The sequence below is a fragment of the Euphorbia lathyris genome, chromosome 5 (assembly GCF_963576675.1).
Source record: "Euphorbia lathyris chromosome 5, ddEupLath1.1, whole genome shotgun sequence".
NCBI lineage: Eukaryota > Viridiplantae > Streptophyta > Magnoliopsida > Malpighiales > Euphorbiaceae > Euphorbia > Euphorbia lathyris.
In genome coordinates, this window is record NC_088914.1 from 55,715,864 (window position 1) to 55,733,492 (window position 17,629).

General features: G+C 36.7%; 1 protein-coding gene across 1 annotated transcript; it reads right to left on the reverse strand.

Annotated features, from left to right (window-relative positions):
• Positions 1-10,725: 10,725 nt before the first annotated feature.
• On the reverse strand, positions 10,726-14,946 carry LOC136229473 (protein CPR-5). Its single transcript, XM_066018302.1, has 5 exons — positions 14,447-14,946; positions 13,075-13,131; positions 12,612-12,647; positions 11,730-12,461; positions 10,726-11,449 (listed from the first exon to the last, which is right to left on the reverse strand). The coding sequence occupies exons 1-5, from the start codon at positions 14,807-14,809 to the stop codon at positions 10,904-10,906; spliced, it is 1,734 nt and encodes a 577-aa protein (XP_065874374.1). The 5' UTR covers positions 14,810-14,946; the 3' UTR covers positions 10,726-10,903.
• Between the last annotated feature and the right edge of the window lie 2,683 nt (positions 14,947-17,629).

Consider the following 17,629-nt stretch of genomic DNA (forward strand, 5'->3'; position numbering starts at 1 on the left):
CCAATAAACACACATTCATAAGCCCTACTAACAAGTTTGACTCTCTTTGGGTCAGGAATCCTAACATAAGCCAAACAACCCCAAGTTCTAAAATATGATAGACTAGGTGTTTTATTTTTCAAGATCTCATAATGAGAGATTTTGCTTCTTGATTTAGGGACCCTATTTAGCACATAGCAAACAGTCAAAAGGATTTCTCCCCACCAATGTGAGGCGGCACCTGAACTAAGCATAATAGCTACTACAGATTCAGTAAGTGTCCTATTTTTCCTTTCAGCCTTTCCGTTCATTTCTGGTGAATAAGGTGTTGTGGTTTCATGTATAATGCTATGTGTTTTATAAAAATCAATAAACATGCTAGAACCATATTCTGTGCCTCTATCGCTACGAAGTCTCTTGACTTTCCTATTGTATTGATTTTCTATTTCAACTATGAACAACTTAAACATGTCAAACGCTTCACTTTTATTTTTCATCAAATAAACAAAAGTAAAGTCAGAACAGTCATCAATAAAGGTTATAAAATACCGTTTGTCATTTCTAGTCAACTTTCCATCTAATTCACATATATCTGAATGAATTAAATCTAGAGGTTCAGAATCCCTAACAACAGATTTATGAGGTGTTTTTGTGATTTTTGCCTGACTACAATAATCACATTTAAGAAACTCATTTAAATTCAATTTTGGAATTAAACCTAAGTTACTCATGTTCTTAATGATACGCTTATTAACATGACAAAAACGAGCATGCCAAACATTAAAAGTACACAAGGAGTAAACAGAAGCATTCACTTTATTAATCTCAACATTCAACTTAAACATGCCTTCAGTACCATAGCCTTTTCCTACAAACACATTGTTCTTAGTCAAAGTAAATAAATCTGCTCCTATAATCTGAGTGAAACCAGCCTTGTTGAGAAGATAGCCCGAAACCAATTTTTTCCTCATTTCTGGAGTATGCATCACATCCTTCAAAGTTAAGGTTTTTCCAGATGTGAAGTTCAATTCCACATTACTAATCCCAGCAACAATAGTGGTATGGGAATCACCCAATAACACTTTCTTATCTTCGGTCACAGTAGTGTATGTTTTGAACATACTTCTATCATAGCAAACATGGTGGGAAGCACCAGTGTCTACCCACCACCCATTTAATCCACCTATGAGGTTGATCTCAGAAATCATAGCAACAAAATTATGTTGCTCTTCAGTCAGGTTAACACTAGCAGTAGTGTTTGGCCTGTTCTTGCACTTACGTGCCATATGACCTGGTTTCCCACAATTAAAGTATAGGAAAGCAGCATCATTTCTAGGTGGTTATTGTTGTGGCCTATTTTGGTTCCTTTGAAGGTTCCAATTCAAATTAACTCGGGTGTTGCGGTTTTGGATTGGTTTGCGGTTCTGATTCTTAAAATTCTTTTGAGTGGGTTTCAGAACCGCAGTGGACCTTTTAGTGCTATTAGAAACAATAAGCACTTCTTCTTTTAAATCTTGTTTTCGAGCTTCCTCCTCAATTCGGAGGCGTGTAATTAGACTTTCCATCGAAAATTCTTTTGTTTTGTGCCTCAAAACATTTTTAAAATCTTTCCACGAAGGAGGCAATTTGTCAATAATGACAACAACTTGAAATTGATCATTTAGAGGCATACCTTCTGAAATGATTTCATATGCTATCTTTTGCAATTCATGAGATTGAATTTCCACTGATTTGTCATCCGTCATTTGAAATTTGAGGTAGCGGCTGACAGCATATTTTTTCGATCCAGCCTCCTCAGTGTCATACTTCCTCTGCAGAGCTTCCTAAATTTCTTTGGCAGTTTTTTCTTCAGCAGTGTAATAATCATATAGGTCATCTGTCAACCCATTGAGAATATAGTTTTTGCACAGAAAATCATTTTTTGTCCATCTTTCAGCAGCACGAACATCTGCCTCATCACCATCTTCATGAACAATTGGCTTTTCAGAAGTCAGAACAGAAGCTACCTTCTTTGTTGTGAGGTAGAACAACATCTTCTGTCTCCATCTTCGGAAGTGAGCTCCTTCAAACTGGAATGGTTTGTTGATCTCAGCAATCCCATTTGATTTTTCGGTAGCCATCAGTAGTAATTGAACCGTCTTAAAATTGTTGAAACTCGAACTCAGAAAACAGGAACAGACCGAACAAAAATAAATGGACAGAGTCACGGACAATGTCGCTTTCTTTAAGACGTTCGCGGAACTGCCAGAAATTAGCAAACAATATGAACTCCGGTCGCCTCCAGGATAAAACAGCCCTCTATAAATACGATTTTGTATTGCACCGTACAAAAATCGTTTCTGTCTACACTCTCAATTTTTTGCTCAGTTTCGAAATACAGAAAGAATGAAATTAAATTGTGTCTATAATGGCAGTCTCACACCACCTATTTATACATAAAAAAAATAGAGCTATTGATCTCTGATTTACAGGAGAAGAAGGTAGGAGGAAAATCAGGAAGGTGGGGAAAGACTGGGTTTAGAGAAGACACATTCAGAATAAAAGAGACGTTATGAATAACGTTCACAAAGACTAAATCAGAGGCAATTAAATTAATAACAAATAAAAGACGAATTTAATAAAATAATAATAAAAATATTCCCAACCCAATCCGGTTCGGTCGGACGGCGCGCGTGTGTGGTGGTCAACCAAGGAGGTAGGTCCTCACCCTTTCACAAAAGTGGGTACCCCTTGGGGCACACCCCAAGCATGTGAGGACCTTTTTTATAAATATCTCCACCAAGTGCTTTGAAAGCAATGTGGGATACTTTTCACTTGAAAAAACTTAAAGACACGTGGGCTTATTTCATAAATTATAATTGGGCCAAGCCCAACAGTTACAATGTCCAGAATGAAGTTTGAAGAATAAAGATGAAATTCCAGAATGTAAAACTACTGATTGACACACTTTTGGTGTTTGATTTAGTGTTTAATTCACTCTAAATCGATTATGATTCTCTGTTTTCAGTCCAAAAACTCTTTCTTTTACTTCCTCTGCAAAAAAAACCTTTCAAAACCCAAAATGCCAACCTCTATTCTGGAAGTTTTCTGCCTATTTCTATTGATTTGGGTAGAAAACTGTCCAAGATTCGAAATTAAACTATTGGAAACCGTTCTCGTAGCCGATCGGCTACGATGATAGCCGACCGACGATATTTGTAGTCGGCCGGCTACTGACGTGACAGAAGCGGTTTCAACCATTTGTTTTGTACAAAACCACTAGGTTTTGAAATAAAAGATAGGACGACGATCGACGACGGTTGTAGCCGACCGACTACCAATTTAATAAAAAATAGCATTCTTTACAGCTGGAAGTCGTGGTTCGAATTATGACTCGTGCTCCCATAAGACGTGATGTAGAAGACTATCTACAATAACTATGATAGGTAATATAGTCTCATCACAAGGGTTGAAAAAAGTAAGTGCTCACAGGCTGCCTCCCGATTAATCGATATTTGAAGTCAAAGTGTCAACTGTTGGCCTTGGTGCTAAACGATTAATCATACCTGAGCATTTGATTGTCCGTTCGTAGTACACTCTTCTAAACGACCTGCATCATTCCTCAATCGGTTTTTCCCTTGAGAAAAAATATATTTTGCGTCTCTTCAATTGAGAATGATGGGGTGGCAAACAATGCCTCCTCTACCTCCTGCAACATTATTCCCCATGTCTTGGGGAGATGGTTAACTTAATCACAAAAAATGAATATAAATCGAACCAGAGACCTCATCCGAGAGGGATAACTTATAGAACTTATATAAAGCATATGATAAGGACATAAGATATTGTAAAATTAAAAGTAAATAAAACTAAAAACTGAAATTGAAAATGAAATAGGATAAATGAAGAGAATGATTGAAATTTCCTCCTTATTTTTACAATATTGCTCCATCGACTTCCCAGTGGGGACCTCATAGGATTCACCATCAGATGGCTTTTTAGAATTCGTCTTCCCATTCTCTAACTTCATGTCTAAATCCTTGACAACAACTTTGTCAATCACTTCTGCAAACATCTCATATGACAATAACTGGTCTAGATCAACCAGATCAGTTCTTTTGTCTATCATTATTTTAATGATTTCATTTATTTTTTCTTGACTAGGTTCTCTTCTTACAACACGTCCTCCAAAAATCTTGCCCATGTTTGGTCTAAACAAAAAAATAGATAAGGCAATGATGCATGCATGGATGTTGATAAGAACCATTTAGCACATACTGTGATGTAAATACATTTGCGTCGAGAGCTTTTGCATTGGCTAATGACCGATGCAAATAGTCCTAAAAGGCCGATGTAAATGACTCTTTTTTCCACTAGTGGGAGGAAGTATAAAATTGTAAATAAGTTTAAATTGGATATGAAATTGTGCTGAAATAGATGGCAAAACTATTAAAGCTTTGTTAAACATTTAAGATCCATTTGGTAAACGTTAGTTGATAGTTGTTGTTGATGTTAGTTTTTGTAGTTAATTGTTTATTATTAACTAATTAATAATTAGTATTTAATAAAATTATGATGAACTATTGGTATTAGTATGTAAAATGTCTAATCCTAGCATTATTTAAATTAATCAATAAATACAATACAAACATTAATAAAAATAACTTAAATAACTAAATAAAAATAAAAATTAATAATTTATTGAACGGATTCTTTTTAATACCATTCGTTCAAAAAAAATTTATTAAACGGATAGTATTAAAAAGATTCAAATAATGTTATCAAAATAAAATAAATATAAATAATTTTTCTGAAAAGCTTCAAAAGTGAATGTGATATAACCCGGGTTGAAAATCCGGATTCTCATATGGAGCGAATACGTCTACTAGATGGACCTGTTACTCGAGCACATGCTAAGCAGTTTGAAGAGGAGCTCCAAACATATGTGGTGCAAATGTTGGATATGTCGGACCAAATTGATACTGGTGGAATTCAAGAAGCTATAACTTTTTCAGACCTCTCTGGTTATTCGAAAAGCGGACACATCAAAGAAACCGAACATGGACTAAACAAAACAAGCGGTGAAATTGAGTCAAAAATCACTATGTGAATTTTAACCATTTGGATTTATTGGGAAAATAAAATCAATTCAATATGAATTGATTTAATTATTTCAATGGTCAAAATGACAAATTCAACACAATGTGAACCTTATCATTCCATATGAATTGACTTGGTTTTTTCATTATTGGGTTTTCATTGTATGGAAACATTTATGTAGTATTTTGTTTTTATGGTTGACTAAGTTAATTCCCTAATTACCCTTGTACTATTGTTATTGTTTAAGGTACATAAGGGGCAATTCTAGTCATAGTTTATTTGTGTTTTATGTATTTAAGGGTGAGCCCTTTCATTTGTAAAAGGCACCTTTGATTAAATAAGAAAAAGAGTTTGTGAGTGATTTCTCTTGTGTTCTTTGGGGCACTACTTTGAACAGTTCGGGATTAAAATCCTTAATTGTTGGAGACTGGGATTGGGTCTTTACAACCTAGTTTTGTAAGGGTTCTTTTCTGTCCGACCCTGATTCGTTAGCTTTCCTAGGGATCAAATCTAGTTGTCGGGTTTTCAAGGCACTGTTCCTCGTGGGTTCGCATCAGTTTGGTATCAGAGCTGAGCTCTAACTTTTCAGGTTTTAACTATCCGTAATTTTATTTTATTTTATTATTTTTTTATCCAAAATCTCAAAAAAAAAAAAATTAGAATTTCTGTTTATTTTAGAATTTTGAATCATTAGCTTAATATTGTTCCTAAATACCTTGGTTAATATTTCCTTGAGTTTTGTGTGGGTATTGCTATTTACCGCCCTTAAATTCCTTACTACCGTCATCTTTTGACAATTTTACCCTTTGCATAATTTTTGATTCAAAATTTGAGAAAAAAAATTTGAGAGAAAAATTTAAAATTTGGCCTAAACGGATGCGGCATCCGTTCGGCCCATGGTGGGGGCGGACGCGGCACTCCGACCGACCCATGGCAAGAACGGATGGCGCATCCGCCCCCACCATGGGCCGGGCGGATGCGCCATCCGTTCTCACCATTGGTGGGGCGGAGTGTCACGTCCGCCCCCACTATGGGCCGAACGGATGCCGCATCCGTTTAGGCCAAATTTTGAATGTGCAAAATCGTAAAATTTTTAGTGACGAAAAATACTAAATCGTTCAATTTTTTATGACGAAAAATGCAAAATTCCACAATTTTTTGTGACAAAAAATACAAAATCGTCATGAAAAATATGTATTATTTTCATGAGTTCTTTGATAAAAAAACATAAATTTTAATGTTTCCGACTCGTAATCGTCCATTTTCGTGGTTCAGGTTGTTACACATTAATTATTTTCATAATTTTAATTATTGTTTTTCGGATTTATGATTTTGGAGAGAGAAATTTTAGTTTTTAATCAAAATTATGAGAAGGGCAAAAAAAGTTCAAATGAAGGCGGTGATAGTAATTTGAGTGCGGTATTTAGCTGCTCACGTTTTGTGTTCCAAAAAAAAATCTTCCTGCCACATTCACGTGACAAGGAGATAAATATCATTTTTTTTTTCTTTTGAAGGGTCCATCAATTATGGTGTTTGATTTCTTTTTGTAAATTAAAAAAAAAAATTCAACAAAAGCATAGTAAAAAAAAGAAAAAAAAATCGAAAAAAAAAGTGCATTAAAAAAAAAAAAGACTATGCACAAAAAAAAAATTACAGTTGATATAAAAAAAAGAAATATTAAGTATAGAAACTTCTATTTTTAAATCTTAATTCCATCTTTTTTTTTTCTTTTTATCTATTAAATTTCCAAATCGTAAATATTATATTTTGGTCATCGAGTTGCTTAACTGCGTTCCGTTCATTGTTTAACGTTTTTGCTTCTTAAGTTGTACGATTAAATTTTGGTTTTTGACTGTTAAGATTTTTAAATTGAATTGGTTCTACTGAGTTCTTTAAAGAACACTATAAGAGAAATCGAGTGGTAAAAGGCACAGAGTGGTGAGTATATTAGAGAGAATAGCAAAAAAAAAAAAAAATTTGAGTGAAACACCGTGTGAATCGTGAGGCTTTTTTATTATATTTTACTTGATCTATTTGAATTTAGTTTGCACAATAATATGGCAGACGATCAAGTGTTAACGATGCTAAACCGATTGATGGAACGTATGGACGCCATGGAGGAAAGTCATCGAATTGCTCTAGAAGCAAATCGAGTTGGTGGAGAAAACCGGCGTGATAATGAAGAAAGATGGAATAGACAGCGGGATGATAATGCTAGAGACGACAGGGGTCTTGGAAATGTAAAACTGATAATTCCCTCGTTCAATGGTAAAAGCGATCCTGAAGCTTACCTAGAATGGAAGAAAAAAATTGAACTCATATTCGACTGTCACAATTATTCAGAGGAGAAGAAGGTGAGAGCAGCAGTAATTGAGTTCACGGATTATGCATTAGTCTGGTGGGATCAACTTGTCACCACGAGAACCAGATGTAGAGAGCCGCAAGTTGACACGTGGGATGAAATGAAAATTGTTATGAGAAAGCGGTTTGTCCCTAATGACTACTATGAAGGTTTATATAGAAAATTGCAAGTCCTTCAACAAGGTTCAAAGAGTGTAGAGGCATATTTCAATGAGATGGAGATAGCAATGTTGAGAGCCGATGTCGTTGAAGATCGAAGAGCTACTAAGTCTCGGTTTTTAGCTGGTCTTAATCGGGACATAGCTAATATTGTCGAGTTGCAACACTGTGTAGACGTGGAAGACATGGTACATGCAGCAAAGATAGTAGAACGACAACTCAAGGAGAGAAAGTATGACAAATCCTATGCGGGAGGTTCATCATCTTCTAACTCTAATTGGAAGAATCGGTGGGGTAACCAGGAGAAAGGAAGCAGATTTCCTTCAAAGTTTGACAATGCCAAACACAAGTCAGACTCGGTTGACAAAAATAAGCAGAAGGGAGAAGAGAAACCGAGACCAAGCAAACTTCAGTGTTTCAAATGTTTGGGATTCGGTCACATAGCATCCGAATGCATAAATAAACGAGCCATGATCATGAGGGGCGGAGAAGTAGTCACTGACACTGAAAGTGACTGTGATGAGGCCGAAGAAGAAGACGAAGACTCTGAGGAGGCGGAAGGCTTCACTAGAGCCGAACGAGGGGAGTCATTAGTCGTCCTACGACTATTGAATTCTCAAATGAAGATTGTCGAGGACAAGATACAACGGGAAAACATCTTCCACACTCGATGTCTCGTGCAAGGCAAGGTATGTAGTGTGATTATTGATAGTGGTAGTTGTGCTAATGTAGCTAGTACCACCTTAGTAGAGAAGCTAGGGTTACTAGTCACAAAGCACCCGTGCCCTTATAAATTGCAATGGTTAAACGATTATGGGGAGATTAAAGTAAATAGACAAGTCTTAGTGTCACTCAAAATTGGGCAATACAAAGATGAAATACTGTGTGATGTAGTACCCATGCAAGCTGGTCATATTTTGTTAGGTAGACCATGGCAGTTTGATAGAGATGTTATGCATTTAGGGAGAAAGAACCGTTATAGTTTTGAACATGTTGGTAAAAAAATTGTTTTAGCTCCCTTAACGCCTACAGAGGTCTATGAAGACCAAATCAAGCTTAGAAATCATAGTGGGGCTGTTTCTAATAAAACTCATGTATCATCTGATGATAACCGAGAGTCGAGAGAAAAGCATGGTGAGAAGAGTGATGAAAATGAGGATTTGGTGAGAGAAAAGCAAAATTCAAAAAAAAATGAGAGAATAGATAATGATGTGGCCAAAGAGCGAGAGAGCCGAGGTAAAAATAATTCTGAAATTACAAAAGGAGAGGGGCCACATGCAAAAGGAGAGTCAAGAGAGAATAACAGTGTGGGGCGGGATAAGGTTAATTTCTTTACAAGGTCCAACGAGATTAAGTATGCTCTTTCTGTAAATAAGCATGTCTTATTACTATTCTATTAAGTTGAACCTGACTCATGTGAAATTTTGGTTCTACCACTCATGATAATTTAAGAAAGGGTATATAGTATTTAAGAAAAGACATGTAGTATATGATAAATTGATTCTTCAAAATATATAAGACATACAAATACTAATTTGCTACAGAAATCTGCTACGGAGGTTATATCTGTAGAAAATATAGGAAACACTACGCTTTCACCTACAAACGCATTTTATAGGAGATCTTCTACGAAGTCTTATACAGAAAATGGACACTCTTGCCAGATTATTTGCAAGAACGAATGATGTTAAGCTCCAATAACTCGAGAATGAGTTACTGTCGGTCTCGTAAAATGATATGACGGTGAGTCAGTACTTTACTAAAATTAAAACTTTATGTAAAGAAATTTTAAAATTTATGGCTAGAGGTTCCCAAATATCCCCATATTTTATGGATCGTGCGAGGAAAGTTGTCCACATTGAAAAAAATGGCATAGAGAAAGTCCACGAACCCGTGCAGAAGCCTGGTGGGCCCGTAGGCCAGTCAAGCTGGGCTAGACCCATCGAAACTCAGGATGGGCGGAGTGACCCTCTGTTAGGCGAGGAAATTAGTCAGCGCCTTCCAGTTATTCCGTCCAATTTTGGAGACTTTACCTTGGTAAAACGGGTAGCGAGTTGGTAACATAGATGCTCGAAGTTAGTTTCCAAACCTCTATACGAGTTCAAATATGGATTGGAATCGTTGGATATCATCGAGTAAAGGGCACAAAAAAAAGTTACAAAGGAAATAGCCGTTGCACGTAGGAAATGGAGCGAACAACATTGTTGAACGTGTCCCTCTTCTCCCTAACCAACTGAATACGACAAAAAGATAGTAAATCACAATAATAGCTAATAAAACGACATTGCCAATTACTAAAGCTAATTTCCCACGTAACAAACAGACGAGTAAAAATGGATTATATTGTTAATGTTATTCAAGTAAATATGACATTGCCATATTCGGACATGTAATGATTCCCGTAGTTAGAAATTTAGTTCAGTCTAAATAAATTTGATTTGTTATTTCCTTACCTAACACAGTCAATTTTAATGTGGCGGCCTGAGGCAAAATTGTCAAACAAAATGATAATAATTATGTTAGCCCGGTTTGGAATGTTAAAAAAAGTTGTCATATTTAATGATTTTTGAAACCATAAAATTTGTGAATTACCATAGTCAATTGTCACGCACCAACATTCTTGCTGGTTGAGCTTGAATATGAAATGTGAAACGGCTATAAACGGCTATAAAGAAGAGTACGTACTATTTAGATGTTGCTTGATCTTGAGTTAGACATGTCAACCCAGTTTAATTTGAAGAGCTTGTCACTGATATTGGATTTGACTACAACAGATAAGTATGCATCTAAACACTAAACTGGTTTGGGAGCTGTTTCCGCATCCCTGATGAGTAGATGGGATGGCTTGGTTTGGGAGCTGTTTCCGCATCCCTGATGAGTAGATGGGATGGCAAAAACCAGTAAACATTGAAGACGGAAATAGCTGAATCTCGAGATGGGCAGGATTCTGAGATGCCACACAGGTGTTGCCTCTACGCGAAAACTCCGACCCCGTGAAACAATGCATTTATCACCAAATCAAACATATGATTATTTAAAAACCTTCCTATGCCATCATCTATTCTTAAAAAGTTTTAAGCTGTCAGTCAGTGCAACATAGTCCACTGAAATAAAAATGATGCAATGCAAATGTTTATGCATGTCCACTAGTAAAAGGTTATTATCATTTCAACTGAAATATGCTGAAATTTCAAGGTTATTATTAACATCATGATACAGATAGAATCTATATACTATACACACACACCAAACAGCTTGGAACAACTACACAGTTTACACCCAATATTTAAACATATAAATACTACCCTAAATATAGAAACTCGGACTATTCATACTGTTCATCTGTATTCAACTGCATAAAATCCGTAGCAACCACAAAGATATGATCTTTCCACTCACCAAGACCAGCAAAAGGCAAAAGACCGCAGCACAATGGTATAAAGAATAGCACAGCAGAGTAGAAAACAGCACGTCGCAACCAGTACGGGCAGATCATATAGGGATTTTTCCCTTGGGAGACTGTGAGTGGCCCGTGAAGAAACAAGTATAGCATTGATGTACAGACGTTGGACAAGAAGTGCAGAAACAAGAAAGTCTCCCAATATAGAAGCCACAGCAGACCGTTTCCTCCCAGTGTGTCCACACAAAATTTGCCAGCTAAACCACAGGCTGCTCCTAAAAGTAGTAGAATGAATGTTATTGGCATTGTTTGACGTGATGAAGCTGTCCGTTGAAGAAGCAAATATGCAACTGCCAGAATTATTAATATGCCGAACAGCATGCGGCTCGCCACCTGAATATGGCACTTGACAGTATGCCATCCCGAGTTAAAAGTCGAAACTGTACTTGGCATCCACCATGATTTCGATTCCTGAATCAGAATAAAACAAATAAAAAAAAAATTGTGAGTTAGCATATGATAGGTCTAGAAGAAAAATAACCAAACAGGCAAGAAAATGGGTCTTGCCTAGCAATTTAAGTTTTTGAGTTAAACGGCTGAAAAAGACAAAGACTAACTAGTGTACTTCACGATAAGAACAAGGGACCAAATAGTTATTTACCCAAAAAGATTTGTTTCATACAGATAAACTAACATACTGCTAATAACTAAATTGGAAAAACTAAATAAATTGAAAAGGTATCAGCCTTACCTCCAAGGGACTACACGATGTAGTAGCATCAGTGATCCTTTGATAGGAAAATACATATGCGCCATATAAAATAGATGCAGACATGATAAACAATCCGGCAACAAGACAATCTATACACTTCCTGAGCAATTCAGTATGTCTTGTGTCTTCTAACTGAGTCTTGAACTTTTCAGCTCTAAAGGATGCCTTTGACACACCCATTGCTAACTTTGATCTCTCAAGATCATTTGAATCAAAAGTAAGAGCCAGCTGAGCCTCTTTTAATTTCAATTTTTTCATTGTAAGACCAATCTCCACCATCTTCAGGTCATTACCACGGGTTTGCTCCATAACGGATTTCTGAATGGTGCTAAGCTGTTTAGCTGCTGATCCTACTAAATAGCTTGAACTACAGCTTTGCTGTTGATTCATCCGCCCATACAGGGCAAGTTCCTGATTCAAGTGAGGTGGACCATCTTCGACTTCTTCATCTAGATACTTTTGATTCTGAACCATAATAGAGGCCAACTTGGTTTCTAATTCTGAATGACAATCCTCAATGTTAGAACTGCCTGCATAACCAGTTCCATTCTTGACATCCATTTTTGAAACAGAATCTTGTGCATTCAAATGGCTTACACCATGTGCCTCCTCCTTCAAGGATGCTTCATTAATCAATGTAAGAGTTCTCAATGTGCTCTCAAATGATTTCTCAAAGTTCTTCGCAAAAAATTCAAATTTATTGCCAAAGACCTGTCATAACATGGGGAGTAAAAAGAAGGCAATGCATACATACATCATATTAGCAATTCAGGCTTGTCCAATATTGATCGGCAACAACGAAGAAACTTAACTCAGAAAATCAGAGTCAACGGATGAGTCAGCAGTTAAGGTCTGGCTTACATTGGCTAATGATTCTCTGACTGCTGATGTGCAAATCTGCAAATGAGTACAATAATAAACAACTGTTAATTCCTAGTACTTAAACAGTTGCATAAATTAGAGCCAAAGGTGTGGCCACCTTTCGTGGTGGGCTGGCCTCTCCTTTTTGTCAGGACTTGTATGGTATCAAATGAAAAATTCTTGCTGAGTGATTTCAACGGTCTGATCTCACAATCCTCTAGGAGGAGCACAACATAAAAGAGTGCATATAAGCATTCAATAAGCAACTGCCTTTCCTCATTTGAAACAAATAAGACTATTAATCAATAGAAAATAATGGTCAATGCATTCATATGCCCATTAATGAGAGAAATATAAGTTCCATTGATTGATAGATAGAAAACAATAATCAATGTTCATTATGGCCATTTATGAGAGAAAAATATAGGGTTCATTGATGTCTTGCAAAAGATAAGAAGTATACCTTCGAAAGTTGGTCAACAGACATCTTTTCATGTGCTTGACCTTTCCTCCCCAGAACCTGGAAGAAGGCAAAAAAGTATAACAAAAGGACACTAATAGTAATCAAAAGAAAGAATGGTAAACAAAATGTTTAATACGTAAGAATAAAAACTTAGCATCTATTACTCTACTGATAGCATATCCAATTAGGAACTGTATTTTAATAACACGGCTTGAGAATCCCCAACTAATATGTCAATGCATAATTATACTTACTACCTATCATGTAACGTTATAAGCAAAAAGCCAAGCATACAGCTACAAGAATACAATCCTTATATACACATCCCTAAGGGATCAGATGGTAAACTGAATTTGTATATGTGACTACGTCTTTCGCAAGTAGCCCTTTTCTTTCAAAGAACTAAGCTCACATTGGCGCATCTAGAAACTCCACCTCAAAGGAGAGGATTACCTCACATATAAGTGGCCTTATGGCTTACTAAGACTCGGCATCTGCCTCACGCCCATAATCTAGAGAGCATGAAGTAAGTACCACAGTGAACCCACATCGATATCTGACATCACAAGATGCCCCGAAATGGAGGATTCCCTCATATACATAAGTGGCCTTATGACTCACTAATTAAGCAATCATGTAGGATTACTCAACAAAAGGTTTCGAGGTGACATAAATCACAGAAGAAAAATAGTTGACCATTGATAACAGGAGAAATGCTATAGTAGCCATGGGGTCAACCATCGACTCTCCCTCTGTAACTTATCACTTGTTGCACACGGTGTTGCAAACACCTCCCGTTGCAACACATGGTGCAATCCCAATGGAGGTGTTTCCAGCACCGGGTGCCTGTAACAAGGTCTCGCTGACACGAGCCTGCCACACGCCAAGCATGTCAACATCAGGGACTCCCAAAGCTAGGGGACAGACCCGCCTAGGAATGAGGACATCCACTCCTATATAAAGACATAGGCACCTCAAGGGAAGCTTTCTGATCTCTCTCTCTTATTCTTTCATTGATAGATTCCTTTCTTTCTCTACTCTCTTGAGGATAGTCTCACCGAGTTATTAAGCATCAGAGTGCAGGTGCCAGTGCGCGGCCCTCCTCTGACCCGGTTTGATTTATATTGCATGATCCAAGACCCAAGAAACTCAGACAGAAATTACCTTTGACACTTTTCCCTCTAAATTCATTACACAATAGTGTACCCCATGCTAAGTACCAAATTTTGTTGCCCATCTCTGAATTTGCAGTTGCACATATTAACTCCAGGAACGTGTAAAAGTCACAAAATTATATAAGCACAGAAAAGGCAAACCTCAAAATCTGATCTTTACAAAAGAACCATACAAAAATACAATACTTGGAACAAACCTGGGCGACAATAGCAGCAAACGACATCCCAAGTGGAAGAGCAGCGGCCTCCACATCACTATCCCCCAAGCGGCCACCACGCCGAACCGGAGCCACCAAAACCCTAGTCTTTTTGCGTTTATATGGAAGACGCGCACTCCTCTGCGTAGACGGAGCCGTGGAGCAAATAGAAGAAGATGGCGATGTTGTCCCAGTGTCTTCTTTGGCTTTCTTCTTTTTCTTCATCTGAATTCTATCTTCCACACTTGAATAACCATTCTCAGCTGGTTTTCCGGGTGGACTTTCCCTCATCGGAATCAAAACTCCGGTAGCATTAGATTCTTGGGTAGCGGTGGCTGTTGAATGGGAGGGAAGGCTGCACATTACATATGGACAGAAGACACAAGGGAGGGAGAGAGAGAGAGAGAGAGAGAGAGAGAAGGAGAAATAAAGAGGAAAGACCTGTTTTTGAAAATCAGGAGAGAGAAGGTAACAAAAGTAAAATTAGGTGAGAGAAAGATCTGATTTTGAAAAAGGGTTTCTGATTATAACGGAGAACTAAACAATTTTTTTTTTTGAAATAAGAACTAAACAATTTATTAATACTTTTTTTTTTTGGTATTTAATACCATTTTTTTAATATTGTTTATTCTTGTTTAGGGGTGGCAATGGGGCGGGGAAAAACCGAAAACCGTGAGGATCCGAACCGATGGGTCGGGGAAAAACCGAAAATTTTGGGTGCGGGACTGGGAGTGGGGGAGATTTTAGCCCCGAACATTACAATTGGGCGGGAGTGGATATTACTATCCCCGAACCATGGGGATCCGCAAACCGCCCCCGAAAAACCGATCGTAAAATCCCCACAAAATCTCCAAACAAGAAAATAAAATATTATATATATATATATATATATATATATATATATATATATATATATATATATATATATATATATATATATCTAAAATAATTAGTATTTAAATGTGATTAAAAAAATAATCAGTATTGTGATAAGTTAACTAGTACTATTATCTACATTTACAACAATTTAATTTAGTTTTATTGGTGATGGTATATCACATGTATTTAGATATATCGGTACTGAATTCCGAATTTATTATATTATATTAGTATTTTAATTTTGTTTTATTACTACTCTTGGTATATCACATATATTTAGATATATCAGTACCAAATGCTTAGTTTTTTTATTATATCAGTACTTTAAATTTGTTTTATTGCTACTTTAAAGTTATATTTTATAATTTCGTTTTATTGCTGCTCTAAACTGATATTTTATACCAGTACATGTGGTGAATTTTAAATTTGAGGATTGAGAAATTTTTTAAATTTTATTTGGGGATTGGAGATTCCCCGAAACCCGTGGAGAACCGTGCGGACGGGTGTGGGTGCCAAAAAATCCCCGAACATTTTTTTGGGGATTCCCCAAAACCGTCCCCGAAAATATTGGGGGCGGAATGGGGGATGCAAAACCGCCCCCGCCCTGCCCCGTTGCCACCCCTATTCTTGTTTAAAACAAATATTACTTATTTAATCGTTATATATTTTTTTACCAATGAGGGTTGGTCCGAGTGGTAAGGCGTTGAACCTCTGCTTGACAGGTTTGAGGTTCGATTCCCCACTCCGTCAAAATTTAGCCCTCATTTATAGTTGATTTCAACCAAAACCAACAAGAACATCATCTGAATACTCGTTTTTATCACTCTTTTGCTAGTGGAAGGCGGAAGTAGAACAGACCTGATGGATTTAATCCAGAATTTTACCAAAAATTCTGGGACATAATTGGAGATGATATCTTCACTGCTGGGTCAATATGGTTTGATAAAGGTATGTTCCCCTCTGAGCTTAATAATACTATCATTACTCTTATTCCAAAGTGTGAGAATCCTGTTATTATGACTGAACTTCGTCCAATAGCACAATGTAATGTTATACTCAGAATTTTCTCCAAAGTCTTAGCAAATCGATTGAAAATGCTTTTGCCTAGGATTATCTCTGAAAATCAATCTGCTTTTATTAAAGGGAGGTATATTCATGACAACATTTTGATTGCATTTGACCTTATTCATAGCATTAACAACAACGTTACTAAGAAAGTAGGTAATGTGGCATTAAAGGTTGATATGAGTAAAGCATATGACAGGGTGGATTGAAATTATCTAAGAGCATTGATATTAAAGTTGGGTTCGATTCCCCACTCCGTCAAAATTTAGCCCTCATTTGTAGTTGATTTCAACCAAAACCAACAAGAACATCACTAGAATAGTGATGAGTATGAGTCGACCCAAGCTGAGTATGTGAGAATTATGGTTCAAGAGGAAGACCACTGGAAACAAAGAGGAGGGTGATCTGAATACTCATTTTTATCACTCTTTTGCTAATGGAAGGCGGAAGTAGAACAGTTTAACAGAGCTCAAGAATAATACACGAGATTGGATTGATGATAAGGATGGGATGGGGCAGATTGCTATACAGTATTTTGAATCGGTTTTCTCCGACAGTAACAGTGAATGGAGTGAAGTGGTAGATTTGATGCAGCCACGCATCACTGATCGGGACAATGACCAATTACTACGACCACTTACAAAACAGGAATTCAAGAGAGCTTTATTTGATATGCATCCTGATAAGACTCCAAGACCTGATGGATTTAATCCAGAATTTTACCAAAAATTCTGGGACATAATTGGAGATGATATCTTCACTGCTGGGTCAATATGGTTTGATAAAGGTATGTTCCCCTCTGAGCTTAATAATACTATCATTACTCTTATTCCAAAGTGTGAGAATCTTGTTATTATGACTGAACTTCGTCCAATAGCACAATGTAATGTTATACTCAGAATTTTCTCCAAAGTCTTAGCAAATCGATTGAAAATGCTTTTGCCTAGGATTATCTCTGAAAATCAATCTGCTTTTATTAAAGGGAGGTATATTCATGACAACATTTTGATTGCATTTGACCTTATTCATAGCTTTAACAACAACGTTACTAAGAAAGTAGGTAATGTGGCATTAAAGGTTGATATGAGTAAAGCATATGACAGGGTGGATTGGAATTATCTAAGAGCATTGATGTTAAAGTTGGGTTTTGCAAATAAATGGGCGAATTTGATAATGCATTGTGTATCTTCTGTGCAATATATGGTTAAAATAAATGATCAGTTGGTTGGTCATGTTTGT

What these genes read in the sequence shown, in the direction of transcription:
- LOC136229473 (XM_066018302.1), bottom strand. Translation starts at nt 14,809, where the DNA reads ATGTGCAGCCTTCCCTCCCATTCAACAGCCACCGCTACCCAAGAATCT. An exon ending in TCAGAGAATCATTAGCCAAT is followed by an intron (nt 12,462 to 12,611) that starts GTAAGCCAGACC and finishes ATGTTATGACAG; the next exon opens with GTCTTTGGCAATAAATTTGA. An exon ending in CATCGTGTAGTCCCTTGGAG is followed by an intron (nt 11,450 to 11,729) that starts GTAAGGCTGATA and finishes ATTCTGATTCAG; the next exon opens with GAATCGAAATCATGGTGGAT.